This window comes from Haliotis cracherodii, unplaced genomic scaffold (assembly GCF_022045235.1).
Source record: "Haliotis cracherodii isolate W230 unplaced genomic scaffold, xgHalCrac1.p SCAF_8, whole genome shotgun sequence".
In the NCBI taxonomy this organism is placed as follows: Eukaryota; Metazoa; Mollusca; class Gastropoda; order Lepetellida; family Haliotidae; genus Haliotis; species Haliotis cracherodii.
Window position 1 is genome coordinate 15,637,176 of NW_027266341.1, and position 20,956 is coordinate 15,658,131.

General features: G+C 42.9%; 1 protein-coding gene across 1 annotated transcript in view; it reads left to right on the forward strand.

Moving 5' to 3' along the window:
- Window positions 1-17,327, forward strand: part of LOC139450537 (CD109 antigen-like) — a 42,446-nt gene extending 25,119 nt beyond the window's left edge. The window contains exons 22-37 of the mRNA XM_071232277.1: window positions 589-690; window positions 1,251-1,379; window positions 2,519-2,657; window positions 3,525-3,701; window positions 4,130-4,211; window positions 4,378-4,534; window positions 5,481-5,555; window positions 5,957-6,128; window positions 6,665-6,876; window positions 7,641-7,790; window positions 9,562-9,624; window positions 10,616-10,725; window positions 12,832-12,979; window positions 14,861-14,963; window positions 16,004-16,089; window positions 17,210-17,327. Coding sequence (XP_071088378.1) covers window positions 589-690; window positions 1,251-1,379; window positions 2,519-2,657; window positions 3,525-3,701; window positions 4,130-4,211; window positions 4,378-4,534; window positions 5,481-5,555; window positions 5,957-6,128; window positions 6,665-6,876; window positions 7,641-7,790; window positions 9,562-9,624; window positions 10,616-10,725; window positions 12,832-12,979; window positions 14,861-14,963; window positions 16,004-16,089; window positions 17,210-17,227 — 1,923 coding nt within the window. The 3' untranslated portion in view covers window positions 17,228-17,327. The remainder of the gene's footprint in view (window positions 1-588; window positions 691-1,250; window positions 1,380-2,518; window positions 2,658-3,524; window positions 3,702-4,129; window positions 4,212-4,377; window positions 4,535-5,480; window positions 5,556-5,956; window positions 6,129-6,664; window positions 6,877-7,640; window positions 7,791-9,561; window positions 9,625-10,615; window positions 10,726-12,831; window positions 12,980-14,860; window positions 14,964-16,003; window positions 16,090-17,209) is intronic.
- Window positions 17,328-20,956: the final 3,629 nt, after the last annotated feature.

Below are 20,956 nucleotides of genomic sequence, written 5' to 3' on the forward strand. Positions count from 1 at the left end.
ACGTCGACGTGAGTAATAGATAGGACATGTTTAGTTGTTGCTTCCAGTGTTAGGCCAGTCCAGGCCATCGTCTTCAACTACCTCACCCAGGACGTCGACGTGAGTAATACTTGTAGATAGGACATTTTTAGTTGTTGCTTCCAGTGTTAGGCCAGTCCAGGCCATCGTCTTCAACTATCTCACCTAGGATATCGACGTGAGTAATAGATAGGACATTATAAGTTATTGCTTCCAGTGTTAGGCCAGTCCAGGCCATCGTCTTTAACTACCTCACCCAGGATGTCGACGTGAGTAATAGATAGGATATTATTAGTTGTTGCTTCCAGTGTAAGGCCAGTCCAGGTTATCGTCTTTAACTACCTCACCCAGGACGTCGACGTGAGTAATAGATAGGACATTATTAGTTGTTGCTTCCAGTGTTAGGCCAGTCCAAACCATCGTCTTCAATGCTTTATGCTAATGTTTTAACTTCATGTATAGATGAAGACGAAAATCCATACGAGGCCAGTATTTTAATTAAACTCTAATGCTTCTATTAATCCACTAAGGTGCCGTCTTCAAATTCAATATACGCAGAGTCTGTTTTAGGCTGTTGTGACCCTGCCTAAATCTGGTGAATACAGAAATGTCGTTGTCAGTGGCAACGGTCGTGAACGAACAGAATCGGAAGATCAGAGTCAGAGAGTTCACGTAAGCAGTTTCTATTATTATTATTATTATTATTATTATTATTGAAGAACATCTTTAACGCGCCGAATCCACCCGCTGCTGGGTGCTCATGGAGCTACGAGTACATATATTCATAATCCGGTCAATGATTTGGTGTGCATTCCAATTAAATTCTCAGCTCCTTAGGGAATATACAACCCAATCGGCCTCATGATGCGCTAAAAGATGCACACACACATTGCCATCTCAACCTACGGGGTACAGATTCGGTAAAGAGAGTCATATTTCGATCAAAGTAGTGGTAGTGAGAGTGAGAGTGAGAGTGAGAGCAGTGACTAGTGGTGTGATATATTTGTTTACTTAGTGACACATACAGGTTGTATGTGACAAGTACAGTTTGTTGCAAACCATGCTGCTTGGTATACTATCTTAATGTAACAATATTGTTAAAAAAAAGATTTAACAATTTGCAGTGCACTTTAATTTGCAGTGCACGTCGACTTTATTCATATGATCAATGACAATTCCTTCTGATGATGTTCAAGAAAAGCAATATTTCAGTCATAACTTTACTAACCCAGGTGAAAGCAGGAGGCGCCACCTCAGTCTACTTCCCCATCGTCCCCGCCACCCTGGGTAAGATCGACCTGACCGTCTCCGCCCGATCCACCCTCGCTGCTGACGCCGTCAAGAGACAGCTCCTGGTCGAGGTAAGTCCAATGGTTGTCTCTGTCTTGTGTTTGCTTGATTCCCAAAACAACTTGCCTCGTGGTAAAAATTCAATATGATATTAATGGGCTAATGTCACCTACATATAGGACGGTACAGTTCCATTGCATACCAGGCGCCCACAACTATCCTCTGAATAGCTTACTTCTTATTCGTCACGGGGGCATGGGTGGCCCAGTCGTCTAAGGCGCCGCAATATGCTGTACAGAGTTGCGTCCCTTGGGCACGCCAGAAATCTATGATTGTGGGTTCGAATCAAGGTTCGCCCCGATTATGATTCTAGGTTTGTCAACACCATACCCGTGCTCGTTGTGGGGTTTCACCGAAGTGGTAAACGTCTGAGACCTGCATCACTTGGGGCTTTCCTCCCACATTAAGCTGACACGCCTGACTGGAATACTGTTAAAAGCGGCGTTAAACACAACTCACACTCTTATTCGTCAGTTGTTTACTGTTGACAGTATCTGATTTCAAAAGTTACTTGATGGACACTGTACGGTATTTAAGTAACATTAATATTTATTAAGTAACTATACAATGTTGATATATTCATCTTCATTACTATCGCATGAACAAAATGTAATCTGTCATAAATTCACGAATCAACTAACAATGATGGCATCAGATGTTTGTGCTACGGTTAGGTATGTCCTCACAGGTGAAGTCCTTTACAGCTGACACAAGCTCGAAACAGCCCAGGTGCATAATAATTATTAAAAGCGACAGCAGCTTTTCTATAATCATAATAACTGGCATCTAAAAGCAAAGTCCATTGTAAGATTCCGACTATTTCCTGAGCATTCCTTCATGAATCACTATCAAATAGTGCTGACACCGAGTGTTCTTGAAAAGATGAGTGTATCCTACTCCACCGGTGACACCCTGCACAAACAGATCACGTTTTGGTGAAACGAGCATGTATGTTTACAACATCATCTCTCTTCAGCCTGAAGGAGATCCTAAATAATACAATGTTCCAACACATATTCACAATCACTCTCCAGCCTGCAGGAACACAAAAACAATACAATGTTCCAACATGCATATCTAATCACTCTTCCGCCTGAAGAAACCGCGAAAGATTACAATGTTCAAGCATGTATTCATAATCTCTCTTCAGCCAGAGGGAACCCCGAAAGAGTACAATGTCCCTGTCCTGATTGACCTGAAGGAGGCCACCAGTTTCTCCAAGTCTGTGCCCATCACGCTGCCTCAGAACGTCGTACCAGGATCACAGAGTGCTAGGATCACCGCAGTGGGTTAGTTGCAACGTTGCTTAAGATGGACCGCCATCTCCTATTCATTTTATGTCCTTTCGGTGTGTATGATATTTAACATCATGCGTTCTACTCCCACCATGTTTAATACACATATAAATCTCAAGCTGGTTTTTGTGATTCTTAAGCTGAAGGTATATCAAATATCTGATTTCGTTCAATAATGGTCAAATAGCCCATTTCCTTCCACTGATTTATCCACCTGAGCTAGAAATAAAAGCTTCCGTGAGACCGCCTCATCTGCTTCATATTGATATCTGTGCAAACAAAATCAGAGTGACAAAAATATCTGCATCACTTTATAACAATAGAGATACCTTCTCTTTTCGAATAGTCAACTTTCCCTTTATGTCGAGCATTATTCCCGCAGCTCTAGCCTTTCGTGTCAACATTTCACAACTTTTGAGGAGAAATCCACCAAGATCCTTCCACGAACATTTCCAAGGGGGTCATGCCGCTGATAGGGTTACAACATTCAAGCCTCAGTAAAGCGTGAAAAACGTTTTGTGACAGACATGTGGAGGACATTTCCAAATTTGACGCGTCAGTGACAAAAATGATGTCCGATGCAATTCCTCGTTTTGACCTGTGACCCGTGTTTGTTCACACTTAAATTGTCGTTGCAAGTGCTTGTTACGGTCATCACTGGCTGGGCAGGATACGCACACCTTTTCGGGAACACGTGGTAGAATCACTATTTGAAAAAAAATGCTTTCGTTCAAAAACAAATAACGTTTTTTTAAAGAAAAAAAAGAAAGAAGACATTAAAAATATATCAAATAAATAGTACCCCATACAGAAATGACGTTTACTATTGTGCTTATAAAACAATATCATATTGTCACCTAGGCGACCTCATGGGGCCAACAGTGAATGGTCTAGACAGTCTTCTGCGCATGCCTACCGGATGTGGCGAGCAGACGATGGTGGGGTTGGCCCCGGATGTCTTCGTCACCAACTATCTGACAGCAACCAATCAGCTGACAGGAGACATAGAAGACAAGGCAGTCAAGTACATGGAATCTGGTATGTCGTGGTACCTCCCGAATTAGATTGTAGGCATTGTTGGGAGAGATACACGGTTGGAGTCAAACACTTGACTGGCCTACCTATCACCCCTTATCTTAGTGATAGAATATTACAAACTCAAAGTCCTATACAGAAATGAGTGTCCAAGGATTAATGTTTGCCCTACCGTACACCTGAAACAAAGTTCGTAAACCTTTTGATAACTGAGTGAAGCGTCACAATACTGTTTATTCTTTGTTGCCTCCTGGAAATGTGTTATTGATCACGTTATCGTAAATCACCCTGTTACCGCCAACCATAATGCACTTGAGTTGCTATATTCCCGCATGCAACTTCATATGCAATAACATTGGGTTGAGCTGCCGAAAATAGGCACACAACGACTGGCAAGCCCATTTCAAACTCAGTCTCCCAATCTCCTCCAGGATACCAGAGAGAGCTGACCTACCAGCACAAGGATGGCTCCTTCAGTGCGTTTGGTGAAAGTGATCCATCTGGCAGCATGTGGTAAGTTCCGTAAGTTGATATGGTGAGAACATTGTCAATGGTGAATGGCAATGGCGCAGTTGAAGAACAAGACAAGAAAGCGAGCAATGAACTCTTTGGGGGATCAGTAATTGGTAAGTGATGCTTTTATGCCAATTTGCAACTACACCAATGACTCTACCTCCAGGCTGACAGCGTTTGTCGTAAAGACGTTCCACCAAGCTAAACCATACACCTTCATCGACGATGAAGTACTGACCAGAGCCATCGACTGGATGATTGCGAGACAGAAGGCAGATGGCTCCTTCCCTGAACCTGGAACCATCAGCCACAAAGCGCTCACTGTGAGTACAGAGAGAGTGTCATTCTTTAAACCCTCTTGAATCGAAACTACACCACCAAAACAGATCTGCTTTATTCCATATTTATGTGTTAAAGCGATGTGAATTCTTTTCCGGATCAACAAATGACCAATGATGCTTAAGCGTAGGCTGGGCAAGGCTAATGTAACATGTAACGTGTATATTAAGATAAGGGATATCACTCCTCTCTCATCGGCCTGGTGACAGACTTTGCTTCATTGTTGCCATTGTTGTTGTCTTTGGTCAAGACTGATGGCTGGCCTTTGTGTTGCGGATGTTTTGCTGATGATTTCCCAAGTTTCTACGCTTTTAACACTATTGACGTCTGGCTAGAATATGTCGATGTGTACTCGTGGTTCAACACGTGGTCGCCGAACTGAAGTCGGTGGCTGGCGCAAGTGAACAGTGACTTGATTGGCTGTTTGTTCTCGATTTCTTAACGCCTGGTTTCTGATTAATCATTGGACTTATTGCACATACATACTGGCTACCTCTCGCCGAGTTCTATCAGGTTGAAGCAAGTCAATAGCCCTTAGGCGTTTATCACGTTGCAGATAATCTGATCGCTAATACAGCATCAAACTAAGAGTAGAGAGCGTACCTGTTACAGTGGATAATGAAAATCAACAATAGAACAATGGCTCAGCGCGATGTGACGACCTTCCCCTGAATAGTTAAAACCAAGAATGCCCCCTACCCACGGAGGAAGTGCATGGTCCACATGCAGTGTTTCGGGTGTGTTTTGTTTAGGTTCCAAAATCGTTCAATCTCTGGCAGTCAGTCTTTCAAATTCTGACCTAATCTTTCTTCCCACGACCGATGATACACGAACATTTATATTTCACGATCCCCTACTTTTTTGGAGAGTATACATTGTGGAGATTAACAACCTAGCACAACACCAGTTGAATTATCTCATCTTATCCAGGGAGGAGCGGGAAAAGGCGTATCACTGACGGCCTACGTCCTCATCGCCTTGCTGGAGAACAACGACCTTCCACGGGTTTGTCATTTCAAGACATTTGTAGATATAATACAATCATACTTTGTTTGCTTGAATGAATGAATGAATGAATGAATGAATGAATGAATGAATGAATGAATGAATCATGTTTAACGCTGCAGTCAGCAGTATTCAACTTTTATCTTGAAGGCCTGAAATAACCTGGATTAGGCAAACCAGACACTGAAGACAGAATCAACGATCTAGGCCTTTGGGGCAACATTGCACCATTGACGACCGATATATTTCAGTCTACTCCAACGACAAGCATAGGTTATTGGGGACCAGTTCTATCATACTGGGACGATCCTCAATATATCTACCCATTATGAATAAACTGTACTGTAAACAAACATCTTGTCTTACACATGCACTTTGTATGGATTTTCTTTATAAAACAGGCTGTTCAGCAGCGGATTCGTAAGGCAACCACGAAGGCAGTTCGTTTCCTGGAGAATGAGACCCCAACAGATGACTACGCTCTAGCCATCATGACCTATGCCCTACAACTGGCCGGCAGCAACAAGGCCGACTCTTTGTTTGATACATTGAACTCTCATGCTATTGTTAAGGGTAAAGGTCGCCATTTTTTTCAACATTTTGATAACGTTCACTGCTTCCTTCAAATGTCCAGGCGACATTTCGCTATGCAGGGTTGCTTCCCTTTGGATACTGTATCCGCTCCTGGTTGTTTCGAATCCCAGATGTGTCAAGATGATGATACTTTGTAAACTTCGGTTATAACGAACACGTTTATAACGAACTGACTGATATAACGAACTCATTTTTTAGTCCCGGCCATTTGTTGTATATATGCTGTATATATGCTTTTAACGTACTACGGTTATGACGAACTAAAATAAGTGGTCCCTTTGAGTTCGTTAACCGTAGATGACTGTATTTGGTATTTTCTGCCACACTGACACACTGTCACTCCACGATATAACCAGAACAATGTTTTAAGCAGTTATACGTCACATGCAGTGACAGTAACACCTTGTGGGTGTATACAAGGTTGTAAATTCTCGGCCTGCTTTACTTTCTGCTTGCCTCCACATTAAGCTGGTATTTTGTGATATTACTGAAAGATCACTTACGAATTCTTGTAGATGGTCTCAAATATTGGCACCGTCCCGAAAAAAGGTCTACTGAGTCCCACCGTTATTGGAGGCCACCATCGCCCAAAAATGCCATCGACATCGAGATGACGTCATACGCGCTGCTAACATTCGCGGAAAGGGATGACTTCAATGGCGGTCTGAACATCATGAAGTGGTTGGCATCTCAGCGTAACCCTCACGGTGGATTCGCGTCCACTCAGGTACAATCTGGCTGGCAGAAAGCCAGTGTTTTCATAGAGCTATCCTGTCCGCACTGGACAAGTACATAGGCCTCGAATCGCCCTGGCCTCGCTCTTTTATAAGTAACGCCAGCCTTCTAGGAACTATCACATCTTCTCGAATGAGCAAAGATGTCCGGTGTTCGTCGATACACACCAAGGGAGGTAACTCTAATTAACACTTCCGCGCAGGTGGGCGACGAGATATTGTATGAGCGCTTCGCTTCATTCAATCTGTGCCACTTACAATCAACATTACAAGTATATACTAATAGTGAGTGAGTATGGTTTTACGCCGCTTTTAGCAATATTCCAGCAATATCACGGCGAGGGACACCAGAAATGGGCTTCACACATTGTACCCATGTCGGGAATCGAACCCGGGTCTTCGACGTGACTAGCGAACGCTTTAACCCCTAGGCTACCCGACCGCCCCCTATATACTAATAACAACTCCCGCACAACAAGACTCATTCAAATATACTAAGATACGTAACTGGGTTGCTTCTTCAGGACCAACCTTTGTTTTTCTATTTGTGCTCGGTTCATGAAGCACATTCTAGGGAGAAAAAGTTTTAGTTTTATCAATGTCGCTACTTGGCCATATGGTGATTATCTGTGGAAATATTCGTTTTTAAAAACAAATTTATATGAAGGTTTAAATACATTTAATAGAGTATGTTCATGAATTGCTCTGCATCCACAACAAACTGTTTTACGACTGTGGAACATTGATATTTTTCCAGGATACGGTAATGGCCTTGCAGGCTCTGTCTGAGTTCGCCAAGATGGCGTACTCCAACAACTTCGACATCCAGGTGACAGTGAGCAGTGGCAGCTTCAGCCACCAATTCTCCGTCAACCAGAACAACGCGCTCGTGCTCCAGAGTGTCGATGTGAGTATCGGCGTTCCAATACGCACCCGTACACGCAGCGGAGTTAAATGCGCAACGTACATACAGCGGCAGATAACATGCACCGTAAACGCAGTGGAAGTAAACACGCACCGTACACGCAGCGGAGTTGAACGCGCACCTTATACGCAGTGGAAGTAAACACGCACCGTACACGCTGGGGAAGTAAACACGCACCGTGCACGCAGTGAAAGTAATCACGCACCGTAAACGCAGCAGCAGTTAAACGCGCACCGAACACGCAGAGGAAGTAAACGCGCACCGTACACGCAGAGGAAGTAAACGCGCACCGTACACGCAGAGGAAGTAAACACGCACCGTACACGCAGAGGAAGTAAACAAGCACCGTACAAGCAGCAGCAGTTAAACGCGCACCGTACACGCAGGGGAAGTAAACAGGCACCGTACACGCAGGGGAAGTAAACACGCACCGTACACGCAGAGGAAGTAAACGCGCATCGTACACGCAGAGGAAGTAAACGCGCATCGTACACGCAGAGGAAGTAAACAAGCACCGTACACGCAGAGGAAGTAAACAAGCACCGTACAAGCAGTAGCAGTTAAACGCACACCGTACACGCAGGGGAAGTAAACAGGCACCGTACACGCAGGGGAAGTAAACACGCACCGTACACGCAGAGGAAGTAAACGCGCATCGTACACGCAGAGGAAGTAAACGCGCATCGTACACGCAGAGGAAGTAAACGCGCATCGTACACGCAGAGGAAGTAAACGCGCACCGTACACGCAGGGGAAGTAAACGCGCAACGTACACGCAGGGGAAGTAAACACGCACCGTACACGCTGGGGAAGCAAACGCGCACCGTACACGCAGGGGAAGTAAACACGCAAAGGAAAGGAAAAGTTATATGCGCATCTGTGCACACAGCGGCGATTTAACACGTATCGTACACGAAGCGGACCTATACACGCACCCGTACATGCAGCGGGAGTTACGCGCACCGTACGTGCAGAGACAGTTATATGCGCATCCGTACATGCAGCGGGAGTTACGCGCACCGTACGTGCAGAGACAGTTATATGCGCATCCGTACATTCAGCGACATGTACCGTACACGCACTAGAATGTCAATACACATCACCTCGCGCACACAGCCTCTGCATCTTCATCATTTATCCAGGTATGACATGCACAGTTCTTCAGGTATGTGTATCAACCTAGAAGAACGCCGATCACCATTTACTGAATAAATGTATATACAGGTAATCTAAAGATATTTTGTAACTCTTCCATGGCAAGCGTTATTCGACTACTATTTCAATTGCTTCCAAGGTTTCTGTGCGTGATATTACGTGACAGGGTTTGCGACCACACTAAGAAACACTTTTCACTGCTACGTTACAAACATTCTTACACACAAAATGCACCTAACACAGGGCCCAGTTCCATAAAAACTATCTCAGCGCTACGATCATTGATCCAAACCTTAACATAGACTTACGATAGTCGCTTTGTGGAACGGGGACAGGTATATATCATACACACGAACATTTTTCGATTTGATTTCAGACAGTTTTCAATGTTTTCAGTTCTTCACATATTTCCGGTTTCATATTTTCTCCAGTTATACACGCATCACTCCCATCTTGTTGCTATAGTAGTAGCGCTGTGATCGTTTTGTGTAAGAGGGCCCCAGTATGTATCATACATTCAAACCTTTTGCATTTTTCTTTCAGACAGTTTTCAGTATTTAAAGTTCTTCACATATTTCCGTTTTTATATTTTCTCCAGCTACCATCCATTCCCGATAATGTCAATGTTGAGGCCACAGGAAATGGCATCGCTCTCGTTGAGGTATGTGTATCGTTGATTGAAACGTTGACATTCAATGTTTATTTTGTTGCGTTTTTTTGTTTAACGCTGAACGCATCAATACTCCAGCAATACGACGGCGGCATGTAACTAGTCGAGTCTGGACCAGACAAACCAGTGATTAATACTGCGAGCAGCGATCCACGCCTTCGGGACGATGACACGCTACCTTCGAGAATATCCATTAAGTTCCTTCATAAGACAAGCATGGGTTTATGACCCGTTATCCCGATGTAGTTACCATGTAATGATATGGTTCCCTGGTGAGTGAGTGAGTGAGTTGGGGTTAACGCCGCTTTTAACAGTATTCCAGTTATATCGCGGCGTGTCAGCTTAATGTGGGAGGAAAGCCCGAAGTGATGCAGGTCTCAGACGTTAACTACCTCGGTGAAACCCACGAGCACGGGTATGGTGCTGAAAAACCTAGAAACATAATCGGGGCGAACCGGGATTCGAACCCACAATCATAGGTTTCTGGCGTACCCAAGGGACGCAACTCTGCACAGCGAATCGCGGCGCCTTAGACAACTGGGCCACCTGTGCCCCCCTGGTAAGTACTAATACTGAGAAAACATCAGGGTAGCTGGGATGTGACCAGAACGTAGTCGCAGTTTGTAAGCAGCATTTGTAATTATTATTAGTACAACGATTTGCTCCGTCAAGACTGCCTTATTCTTCGTTTTTCGTCAGCAACTTTTAGTTTTCGTGTTACTGTTTACTTCAGACAAAAACAATTAGGGAGGTAGGGTAGCTTGCTGGTTAAAGTGTTCGCTCGACACGCCGAGGGTCCAGGTTCGATTCCCCACAATATGTACAGCCGAATTCCCCGCCATGATATTGCTGGAATGGTGCAAAAACATAACAATGAATTAAACAGGGCCATGTAATTGTTGCAAGGTATTTTTCTTTAATATGAGTTTTGATACACCTAGTCATGAGGTTGTAATGTTTAAATGCCTTATATGCCGTTCAGGTCGCCGTGTTCTTCAACGTTGAAGATGAGGTGGAGGAGCCAACATTTGATGTGACCGTCTCGCTGCTGAAGGAGGACATCAACGCCATCACCGTCCAGACCTGCACTAGGTGAGGGGGTGGGGGTGGGGGTGGGGGTTTGGGGAGTGCAGCAGCCATCACACTTAATGCCATCAAACCATAATACACGTGAATGACGACATGGAACATGGGTAAGTTGTTTATCAATCGAATCACGGTTCGCCCTGTTTATTTTTCGTGTTTCGAAAGCAGCATACCCGTGCTCGTTGGTGGAACCAATGTTGAAAATGTCTGAGGCCTGCTTTGTGTTTTCCTCCCACATCCAGCTGATACGACGTGACATAAATGAAATGATGTTAAACAATGGGTGCCTCTTAGGGTTTCACTCCCGTACTGAATATAACCGTTTTTGCGAGTACTTATCTTTGTCGCATGCGTGATAAGGTGTTCGCAAACGGGGACCAAGTCATGCACGACAGGTATTCCCACTGAGAGTTTAAGTAAAACGTGCAACTAATAAACTATATAACCAGGAAGGACCGCAAACGGATTTCGCTTTTGTGCTCTCATGCACAAGTCATGGCACTGTCAAATCGGTACCACATGTTGGTTGGTTGGTTTGTTGTTTAACGCCGCACTCAGCAATATTCCAGCTGTATGACGGCGGTCTGTAAATAATCGAGTCTGGACCAGACAATCCAGTGATTAAAATCATGAGCATCGAAACATGCAATTGGGATCGATGACATGCATCAACCAAGTCAGCGAGCCTGACCACCCGATCCCGTTAGTCGCCTTTTACGACAAGCATAGTCACCTTTTACGGCGAGCATGGGTTGCTGAAGACCTATTCTACCCCGGAATCTTCACGGGTATTTGTCTTAGCCACAAGATACGGAATGTTGGATCAAGCTTTGTCATTACTGTCTAGATGATCCTCAGACGAGTGAGCACTGGTGCCACTAGAGTTACTACACCGTGTTTCTTCAGTGGTAGAAACTTCCTGGTTGGAATGGGACGTTAATTTGCCATTTTGGCTGACATTGAGTATTTGAAATATCAACACACCGAAAATGTTCAAATTTCGCTAGAATGTATAATGTGAATATTTTAAGTAAAAGCTAATGGTTTGCTAGCGTCACGGATCAGGAGCCTTGTTTGCGTACAGCAGTACTAGTCAACAACTGAGGTAAATACACGTCGAGGCCAGAAAGGTCAATAGCGACAACGAGGCACATTTTATTCATAAATGATAGCAATACGTAATGTCACTTCCTAATATGGTATGCATTTCTTGTAAATGGAATGACGCGACCACTTCTTGGACAGTTATGAAGCGAAGTTGTCGGACTATCCACAGACTACTACAGATAGAGAAAAACAACAACTATACTTTAGTGAAATTAGGGTGGATGATGTTGCATCAGGATAAACGTACCTGACAGTTTGTGTATTTTAGTGTATTTTGTAACCAAATCGCGTCAAACGCTCAGAAAACCTGCGTCATCAGGAAACTTGCTACAAAAAAAATTTGTGTGGGGCTGTTGCGTTTTCCAGGGTACAGGATCAAGATGGAAATAAACCAACTATTACAGTGGAATCTGTCAAATTCGGACTCGGTTGGGACTGGTAAAAAAGTCCGGTTTACGGCGAGGTCCGGATTACACAGAGAACAAAAAGTTGGACTTATATATCCGAGCCAGTCTGCTTATTGATGCCATACTTCCGGACCGGACCGGACTGTGCCTGTCCAATTTGGAGATCTTCTTTTCAATAGTAAATTGGTTGTTGGGACTTTAAGTTTAGTCCGAAGTGTACAAAGTCCGAATTAAAGACTTGTATTTCAGTTTGAGTAATGATAACTTTTAAGGAACTGAGGGGGCAGAATTTCATTGAAAATCGATTTTGACAGATTCCGCTGTATTTATCTGTCAGTAGATTTCATGAGCTTTTCGGGTTTTCAACAGAGGGAAAGTCATTAAAGCATCACAGTCAATATTGTTTCCTTAAGTGAGAATAATGTTTACATATATTCACATGGTGTACGTATTCTTGTTTTTCTTCACATAGTATTCGGAGGCTTTCATCATGAGGAATGCTGAAATGCCTCCCTACTTAAACATTTAACTTAATTTTTTTGCATCTGAATTTTGCAATCAGCATTCTGTTAGGTATTCAAACTCCCATTTGTCTCAGATGGTTGTCGACGGGCACCAGCGGCATGGCCATCCTGGAACTCGGAGTTCCCTCCGGCTTCGAGGCGGATCTTGAAACACTCACCAAACTGAAGACCCTCAAGAGGGTCGAGACTCCCAACAAGAAGGTGGTTCTGTATTTTGACGAGGTGAGCCATTCCCCTACTGCACCCCATGTTCTGCATATTGTACAAAACGTCTTCCAATATCTTAGATAAAAAATTGCGTTTTGCAAAGGGCGAACACAGTGGTTCAAAATATAAATATGGTCACGGATCGCCCAGTCGGCTTAAGCACTGCTATTCGCCTTGGGGAGTTGCATCCCTTCGACGTAACGGGTGGACCAGTCGTCTAAGGCGCCGCAATTTGCTGTGCAGAGTTAAGTCCCTAGGACACGCCAGAAACCTATGATTGTGGGTACGAATCCCGGTTCGCCCCGATTATGTATCTAGGTTTGTCAGCACCATACCCGTGCTCGTGGGTTTCACCGAAGTGGTAACCGTCTGAGACCTGCATTACTTCGGGCTTTCCTCCCACATTAAGCTGACACGCCGTGATATAACTGGAATACTGTTAAAAGCGGCGTAAAACCCAACACACTCACTCACTCGACGTTCGAAGATCTTCCTATCGTGGGTTCGCATTCTAGATTCGACCTGATTATGATTCCTGTATGGTAAACTCCACAACCGTTCTCGTGGGTCTCACAACATGGTACATGTCTATGACTCGCATCCTTTTCATCTTTTCCTCTTACATTAAACTGCCATGCGCTGATGCTACTGTTCAAAGTGAAGAAAAAAGGAACCTCCAGGGACCTTTCCATCGGTTACCAGGAGAATCCTGATGATCTTTGATGCGCATTTTAAGCCAAGATGAGACCTAAATAGATCACCATCACCATCACCATCACCATCACCATCACCATCACCAGTCCAGAGCAAACAGTAGAAAAAAATGATCTCACCCCACTAAAGAAGTACAAATCGAGTGGCGTCAGTAGACACATTCCTGACCTAGCACCCACTGGCGTTTATCTTTCCAAAAGGCACATCACACCTGCAGGGTAATTGGTCTTGTACCTGTAACGACGAGACATTTGCCGCCGTGGTGGACTTTATGGGCGCCAAGGTGAAGATTTCTGTTTGTCTGTTGTTTAACACCGCAACCAGCAATATTTCAGCTATCTGACGGCGGTCTGAAGATAACCGAGTCTGGACCAGGACCTCGATCCCCCCAATTGAGATACAATGAGATGCATCAACCAAGTCAGCGAGCCCAACCACCCGATCCCGTTTGTGGCCTCTTACGACAAGCATAGTCTCCGCTTACGATAAGCATGGGTTGGTGAAGACCTAGTCTACCCCGGATCTTCAAGGGTCATGAAGAACTCTACAGGGCCCAGTAACCACAGCTTGAACATCTCTTCCCATGTTGACTGGTGTCAAAGGCGATTGTATTCAAAAATAATGATCGAACATAGTCATAGAATTCACATTTACCGGCCATTGCGATCATCCAATCACACAACACTAATACATTGTGTTGAGGTTTGATGACGTTACAATAATGTATCGCTAAACACAGATACTTTACACGTCGTAACATGATTCTGTTAATTACAGTAAACTACGGTTATAACGAATTCAAAGGGACTACTAATTTTAGTTCGTTATAACCGTAATTCGTTATAAACATATATACAGCATAACTAAAGCAAATAGTCGGGACTATAAAGTTAGTTCCTTATATCCGTCTGTTCGTTATAAGCGTGTTCGTTATGACCGTATTTTTCTGTATGTGGATCACCCTTTGTGAGTATGCAATACTCTCTACTTTATCAATGTCATAGATCGGGACCACGCCTGTGATGCTCCCAGATGCATAGCGCTACAACTAATGTAAAGTGATGGGAGTAACACGAGTCTCAGCCTACGATCATATTGTGCAAGTTACCTAGTGGGGCGGATTTAACCATCATGACAAGATTCTACTGTTTAATTACTAACTCGACTCTGCTAATGTCACAGATCGGGACCACCCCAGTGTGTCTGTCCGTCACCCTCCAGAGAACAGGTCTTGTGGCCAAGTCACAGCCCGTCCCTGTCAGAGTCTACGACTACTATGAGCCAAGTAAGTGTCAACACTAATTATATGTTTACATCAATACATCAGAACTGCCCGATAACCCCATGCGTTGAAGAAGCTTTGGAACCGGATTTCCTTATCAGTTCATGGTCTGTTGTGATAAATTGACGTTGTTATGAGATGTATAGACATCACAGGTGATATTTGAATCTGTGGCAGTGGCGATAAGGAAGGTCAGGCATTAAGGGATAAAACATGAAGTACATGTGATTATAATGTGAATGAGTAGAATATTCATGTTAAACTGCGCTTGGTATCTCGGTGGGCTAGCACTATACATGTAGGTGAGGTGAAATGGGGTTAAACGTCGCGTCCAAGATTATTGCACTTATATAGCGATGTGCATGTACGTGTGTGTGTGTGTGTGTGGCTGCTTGTACTAGTACGGACTGATGCCGATTTATAGTGCTGGCTCACTGAGATACCATGCCGCAGTTTAACATGAATACCCCACTCAGACACAGTATACTGACTCCGAGCTGACCAGTCCTTTTTTGAGCCCCTTAGTGCCGAGCGCCAGACAGGGTAACAACGAGTACCATCTTTTAACGTTTTTTGGTATGAGGCGGCCGGGGATCGAACCCCGGACCTTCCGCTCTCCGGGCGGACGCTCTACCACTAGACCACGTAGGCGGTCGGCTAGTCACTATAAAACCAGCATAAATATCTGGAACGCGATGTTAAACCCCATTTCATCCTCACCTCCATCTCTGTGTCTAGGATGACGACGTGGAATTGTAACCAAATGGCGTGAATCGTTGCTCATCTTTTCATTCACTGGTTTGCCTGGTCCAGATTCGACTATTTACATGCCGCCTTGATATAGCTGGCTGCGGCGATAAACAACATTCACTACCTCACTCACTCGATATTGGTTAGCATCACGGATATATATTTGCCAAGGTGAATTACTGTGTGAATACTTGTGTGAAAAGTCTAGCGGCGCATTTACCAACAACAAATTCCGTAACGTTTGAGAAATACAGCAAAATAATTGTTTACCAATACCATGCATTTTTTTTCAGCCAAGCAGGTGACAACGTTCTACCAGTCCAAGCTTCTGAAGAATTCCAACATCTGTAGCGTGTGTGTGGAGTGTGAAAACTGCGTGGTGAGTTCTGATGGGATGTCATGTGTGTACAGCCTACAAAGTATGCATGCATAATCAAACAGTAGAATTGATAACAAAAACGTGATTTTCCACTCAAACAAGTTCAAATGATTATCATTGTAATTTGTTACATTTGTTCACAGTCTAGACTTTGCGATGTACATTTATGTCGACTAAGAAGCCATTATTTCAAAAACAAATTATTAAGAGTTCATATTGTAAAATGCGGCGAAATTTTCAGACATTAAGGCCATTTCTTACGCAACGTTTATGCATCTGAAAAACCCGATTTCAGACCAAATCAATATCTCAAATTACGGTGTTTTACACTATACATTTGACCTTACTAAACAGTTCATTTGTCTTTTTACAATCCAAGCATTCTTCGTGATCACATTATGTCATAGACATATATGTTTATTACAAATAGATCAGGTAATTTTGATCAATTAACTCTTACTTTTATTTCATTATAAAATTCGCCATACTCGAATCAGTTTGAGAAATCTAATTATTTTCTTTCATTTGTCCTTTATGATCACGTTTGGTTTCTGTACATTATACCGTCGTTGATGAGGAAGTGTTGAAATTCAGAACAACTTGGTCTTCATTTTCTACGTCACCTTGCCCACGTGGCTCACCATTCGTGACAAACTCGTGTTATTCCGGGACAAGCCGAATAGCGACTCGTGTCCCTCTCATGGCCATTTTTGCGACCGGGTTCCGTCTTAGCTCAAACGGGCATACCTAAAACAATTGTCAACTCGTTGCGTAATGGTTCACATATATTTCCCCATATATTATATATATTTCAGATGCAATTTAAAGCACATCGGGACATGCGAAGTTATACATTATGACTGAACACATTTAACTGTGTCTTGGGTATATTTTTAGATGCAAGACATATGTAAAATCAAAAATTATATCTGACGGATTCTTTGACGAAGAACTTGAAATCATACGCGCATTCTGATTGGTTTGTCGTATTTTCGCACATAACATTCATCAATAGGGGAGTGAGTCTTCTTGCAGGTTACGGAAAGGGGCGAGTGGTGACGAATGGTGGCTCACATTATTCTTTTCACTTGTGTGAAGTGTTTGTTTACTCTTATTTCAGGCCAGGCGAGGGAGATAGACACCACGACGAGTCAAACGACCAGCTACAACGATTTTCAGCCATTAACCTGGCAAAATGACATGTAAACATGTTGGTGCTATATTGATACAATAAAGGCTTTACAACATTAACACATTTGTCGTTGAGAAGTGAATCTATGGTGACGGGTCGGAACCAGTAACATATTTCCGGATTAACGACTCATGCGCACAGGAGGACACAGATATGTTGAGGATGGAGGCGCTTTTAAGAAACGTGGTTGTCACGCATGCTATGGACGACCCTTATGTATAATTATACTCTAGTTGGGACCGTTTGTCTTGATAGAGATATGTTTGTGTACTGAATTACAATCTTTCTCGCTGGTCCCATCGTGAATACATTACTAGATTTGAAGCATAGGCGAACCAAAGGATGCAAGTCACTGTTTTGACCTCTGCCATGCGTTCCCGTGTTGTTTCACTTGACTTACCTCTGCATCTGGTTGTGGTGGATGCCATTATAGGCTCACCTCTTCGCGAAAACACGGTATCATCACAAATTGATAGTGATTCATAAACACCTGCTATAATACAGTTGGACATATCTATGGACTATGATTTTAGCAGATATTTCTTATAATTATGGGAATGGTTTTGTTTCTGTTAGTATTTCAAATTCATCTCCTGTTCTACATGATTGTTGATTTGATTGTTTGTTGTTTAACGCCGCACTCAGCAATAATCCAGCTGTATGACGGCGGTCTGTAAATAATCGAGTCTGGACCAGACAATCCAGTGATTGATATCATGGACATCGATCCCCGCAACTGAGATACAATGAGATGCATCAACCAAGTCAGCGAGCCTGACCACCCGATCCCGTTAGTCGCCTCTTACGACAAGCATAATCGCCTTTTACGCCAAGCATGGGTTGCTGAAGACCTATTCTAAACCGGATCTTCACGGGTATGTTCTACATGAAAATGATGTAATTAATCCCACTGTCAGGGCCTAGATTACCATCATATATGAGCATCTCTTCATTAATAGTTTGAGATTGAAGAAACTTCGTATAAGTGATGTGTCAAATAATCACACATGTGAGGCCAGTGTATATTAAGCGAGGAAGTAATCTGCCCAAACCACCATTCAGTATTATCAACTTCTGTTTTGATTCTAAAGCCTGAAGACATGCTCATTCCTCTTTTGTGTTTCATTTCAAAGCACCAAACACTTCGTACAAAGAGATTTGTAACACCAAATCCCTGTCTCAAACCATAACCCTTAATACAGTCAAGGTGAAACTATCTTTATATTCACAGAAAGTATTTGAGACAAATGGAATCAATACCATGTGGATTCTGAAACTCAGGGATTTACTTGATTTTTTGTAATATCCGAATACAACAAAGTTCAAATATGTCAAAAATTGTTGGAATTTTTAACTTTAGACACGACTGTCCAACACTCCAAACTCAAGGGGGAAACTATTCCTTGATTTATGGGACATTTGTTACTAAACTTGGTGATTTCGCCTTATTTCTTGATTTATGGGACATTTGTTTCTAAACTTGGTGATTTCACCTTATTCCTTGATTAATGGGACATTTGTTAGTAAACTTTGAGATTTTACCTTTTTCCTTGATTTATGGGACATTTGTTAGTAAACTTGGTGATTTCACCTTATTCCTTGATTTATGGGGCATTTGTTACTAAACATGGTGATTTCACCTTATTCCTTGATTTATGGGGCATTTGTTACTAAACTTGGTGATTTTACCTAATTCCTTGATTTATGGGGCATTTGTTACTAAACTTGGTGATTTTACCTAATTCCTTGATTTATGGGGAATTTGTCACTAAACTTGGTGATAGATATAGTTGTGTCTTCAAAGGTAAGGACAATTGTTCAAAACTGGAAGCAAATGTCATCTGACGTTTACCAATAAAACAATGCTAGATTTCCTGATCGATTACTACTTCTTATGACGTCAGTGAGTGAGTGAGTGAGGATGGTTTTACGCCGCTTTTAGCAATATTCCAGCAATATCACGGTGGGGGACACCAGAAATGGGCTTCACACATTGTACCCATGTCGGGAACCGAACCCGGGTCTTCGGCGTGACGAGCGAACGCTTTAACCACTAGGCTACCCGACCGCCCCTCTTGTGACGCCAGTCTGTTGTTATACATGTATGAATATGTATGATGTAAAATTGTCTGTGTCATTGACTGACCTGTTTACCAGGCATGCACATTGCCTTGTCCGTCTGGGTGAAGATTGACATGTTCTTTGGGTCGTAGGTCACTGGGTTCTCGTTACTGAAGGTGAAACCACCACTTCCGGTCACCTCCAGTTTGTAGATTCCGCGGGTACCTGATCATGTGTGTGCTTGATGGAATGCATACATAAATATATCATTAACTATGTCGTATGCCTTGTGAGTGAGCGTGAGAGAGTAATTTAATTACAAAGGAACCCCCACATTAGATACCAATGTCAATTTTGTCCAAGGAATTGTATGTATCTTGTTATCTCATAATAACCCCTCATCATTTTGAAAGCCGGGATGTACCATTTGTTCACGGGGTGTTTTCCAGGTATATTATTGACTTGCCTTTGCATGTGTTTGTGGTAAATGTACGTGTCACCAGGGCGACAGAATACGCTCACCTTTTCGCGAACACCTGGTATCATCACTATTTGATAATGGTTCATAAAAAATATGACCATGAAAAAGTCGGACTTGTTTTGATTATGGAGAGGGTTTTTACGTTTTTTGATATTATTTAGAAACAGGGTGAGTGGGTTGGGGCTGATGCCGTTTTTAAGAGCATTCCTGTAATACCACGGCGTATCAGCTTAATGTGGGAGGAAAGCCCTAAGTAATGCAGGCCTCAGACGTTTACCACTTTGCTTAAACCACGGGTATGGTGTTAACCTACCAAGAAACACCATCTGGTGAGAACCGGGATTCGAACCCCCGATCATAGGTTTCTGGTGTACCAAACAGACGTAACTCTGCGTGGCTAATTACGGCTACTTAGACGACTGGACATGTCATGTATTTTTCAAGATTACTGGCGAGAGCAAGCTGACGCTCTCTCTTGCTGATATAAAGAAACTGTTCCCTTCCGGGGGCCTTGAATCTGGGTGACCGCCAACGTGACTGAGGGCTTGACTGGTATATCACCCCAGCGGGTCATGCCATGACAATTTAACCATAGTAATATGAAAACTTGGGTGTTCTTTAACTTCTTTCGAGTAGTATATCTTCCAACAAATACTAAAAAGGTCTTCCGTGTAAGACGATCCCAAAAGTAATACGCGTGATTCAGCTGGAGTATTGTTAGATAAGGATTCATACAACACTGACTCACTCAATGACATATGATATCAATATGGAATATGATACTCATGTACAAACATGACCCATGATTAAGTCCAGCCTTTGCCAGTAAACTGTAACACGAGTCGCATCTTTGCATACCATAGTAAGATGGTACTCGACTCGAGTAGAATGTAATTATGCTTCTATTGTTTCCTTCGATTGCATTACTGTTTAAAACTTTCGCCATGCAAACAACAATCTTTCACTTAATAAGAGTATGTTGAAGTAAGGGAAGATAGTAAAATTATTGTCTGGTAAATTTGATTGTTGAGAATATATTCTTATTTTGAAATATGTGTTATCACATTTCTTTAATTCTATTCGACAATGAAATTATACATATGCATACTTGAGAATGTCAGTGGTGGTTTACG